Source organism: Notothenia coriiceps, unplaced genomic scaffold, assembly GCF_000735185.1.
Source record: "Notothenia coriiceps isolate Sejong01 unplaced genomic scaffold, NC01 NC01_scaffold00037094, whole genome shotgun sequence".
Taxonomy (NCBI): domain Eukaryota; kingdom Metazoa; phylum Chordata; class Actinopteri; order Perciformes; family Nototheniidae; genus Notothenia; species Notothenia coriiceps.
This window is the reverse complement of record NW_011369795.1, coordinates 1-2180: the sequence shown is the minus strand read 5'-3', so window position 1 is coordinate 2180 and position 2180 is coordinate 1. Positions and strand designations below refer to the sequence as shown.

General features: G+C 39.4%; 1 protein-coding gene across 1 annotated transcript; it reads left to right on the top strand.

Annotated features, from left to right (window-relative positions):
• Positions 1-308: 308 nt before the first annotated feature.
• LOC104964313 (very long-chain acyl-CoA synthetase-like) lies at positions 309-1536 on the top strand (the record flags this gene model as incomplete). The annotated part of the gene is made up of 4 exons (XM_010793058.1): positions 309-558; positions 687-845; positions 1040-1164; positions 1342-1536. Coding segments are annotated over exons 1-4 (729 nt in total), but the record flags the coding sequence as incomplete, so codon positions are not given.
• Between the last annotated feature and the right edge of the window lie 644 nt (positions 1537-2180).

Here is a 2180-nt window from a genome sequence, read left to right as displayed (position 1 = left end):
AAAAAGTTGTAGAAAAAACCTTTTAATATAATGTTTTTATCAAAGTATTTTGCAATGGACATTTTTGTCTCGAATGACTAATTTGCATAGTCCAATCGAATGATACCGGAGGGTTAAAACAAAATCTATTCCTCCCTTCTTTCTGGTAAACAAACCACTCTAATATGCCTCAAAACTAGTTTGCATTTCTATACTGCAATATCTTGTTTGTCAATTCATTTATTGAACTGGGCTTTGACTTTCTCGGCTTAATTCCCATGATCTGTAATGATTGATTCACCATGTTTATTATATCAGCACTGACCTCCATGAAGTCTGAACTTCCTTGTTCGGTTTTGTCTCTCTCAGACTTGAAACAGGCTGTAGAGGAGGTGTTACCCACCTTGACCGAGCAGGGTGTCCGTGTGTTTATCCTCAGTGAGCACTGTGAGGTGGAGGGCATTGAAAGCCTCTCTGATAAAGTTCAGCAGGCCTCAGACCAGCCTCTGTCACCTCAGCTGAGGGCCAACGTTAACATTAAGAGTCCCGCACTCTACATCTACACCTCAGGAACCACAGGTAATCTGACAGGCTCATCTGACCTTCCCTTCTAATCTGTGATTGTGTTTCTAGTCTGCAGACCTTGAGCTGCAGAGATAGGACAATAAAAAATGGCTGAGTCTGCTTCTAATGGCGTTTTCTCTCAGGACTTCCCAAGGCAGCTGTTATCAACCACGAGAGGCTATGGATATCAACCTTTCTTCAGTCCATAGCTGCTGTCCGCTCAGACGATGTCCTCTTCCTGTGCCTGCCTCTTTACCACACTTCTGGATTTCTGATTGGGCTTTGTGGAGCCATGGAACAAGGTAATTCACGAGATCATAAACCTACCAATGATTCACAGGGTGCATGCTGATTGTTTAGTCAAGGCTAAACAAGTGATATGGACTAGTAGTGTCCAACTATATTCGTATTTCAAGGTCCTCAAGGTCAAAAACACTTTCTTAGCTCTAACTGTGACTTTATTTTGTGTTGCTTGAATCTGTGCCTTCATTTGCAGGCATCACGGTTGTTTTAAAACGTAAGTTCTCTGCCTCCAACTTCTGGAACGACTGTAGGAAGTACAACGTGACAGTTATTCAGTACATTGGAGAAATTATGCGCTACCTCTGCAACACACCTAAGGTAAACCCCTGTGTAATGTCACATATGGTCATGTTGTTTTAACACATTACAACAATATAGCACATACATTCATTAGCAGCCTTGATAGTTTTATTCGATATTTTCATGTATCAAAACCAAACAAAACAACACAATGTGAGGTCTCTTATTCTTGTCTCGCCTCTTGCTCTCCTCTAGCGAGACAATGATAAAGATCATAAGGTCCGACTGGCCCTGGGGAACGGGTTAAGGAGCGACACCTGGGAGGATTTCCTGCAGCGATTTGGGGACATTTGTATCTGTGAATGCTACGGAGCGACTGAAGGAAATGTTGGCTTTGTCAACTACTGTGGCAAAGTTGGAGCTATTGGCAAAGAGCATTTTCTCCACAAAGTAAGAAGTTGCTAATGCTAATAGGTTTTCAGTAATATTTTGTGGGTTAACATTTTACGCCATGCGATGAACATGCAGCTGCAATAGCATATACAGTGGGGCAAAAAAGTATTTGTACAAGTTCTCCCACTTAAAAAGATGAGAGAGGCCTGTAATTTTCATCCTAGGTATACCTCGACTATGAGAGACAAAATGAGAAAAAAAAATCCAGAAAATCACATTGTCTGATTTTTAAAGAATTTATTTGAAAATTATGGTGGAAAATATTACAAAATGCATGATTTTATACCGGTATGGCGGAGAGATCAAAAGATGTGGTTATAATGGGAGTGGATGGGACACGAGTGGCTAATATGTGAGTTTTTTGTTTAATCTGATTCTGTGCAAAAACTAATAATAGACCAAAATAAATGTTGTTGCTAATCTTTGACATATCCAAGACTGTGATAAAAAAAAAAAGAAAAGCTGAACCCCCCCAACATTCATTGAAAATAACTGCCTTTTTTTGCATGTTTTTCATAGAAAATGCAAATTCATGTTTTCAAACTGGCAGTTCAAGGGTTAAAATCCTGAACATAATTCAACATTTGGTATTTTTGATCAGGACTGAAGTTGATTGAAAGATTTAAACCCAAAAAGTTAAA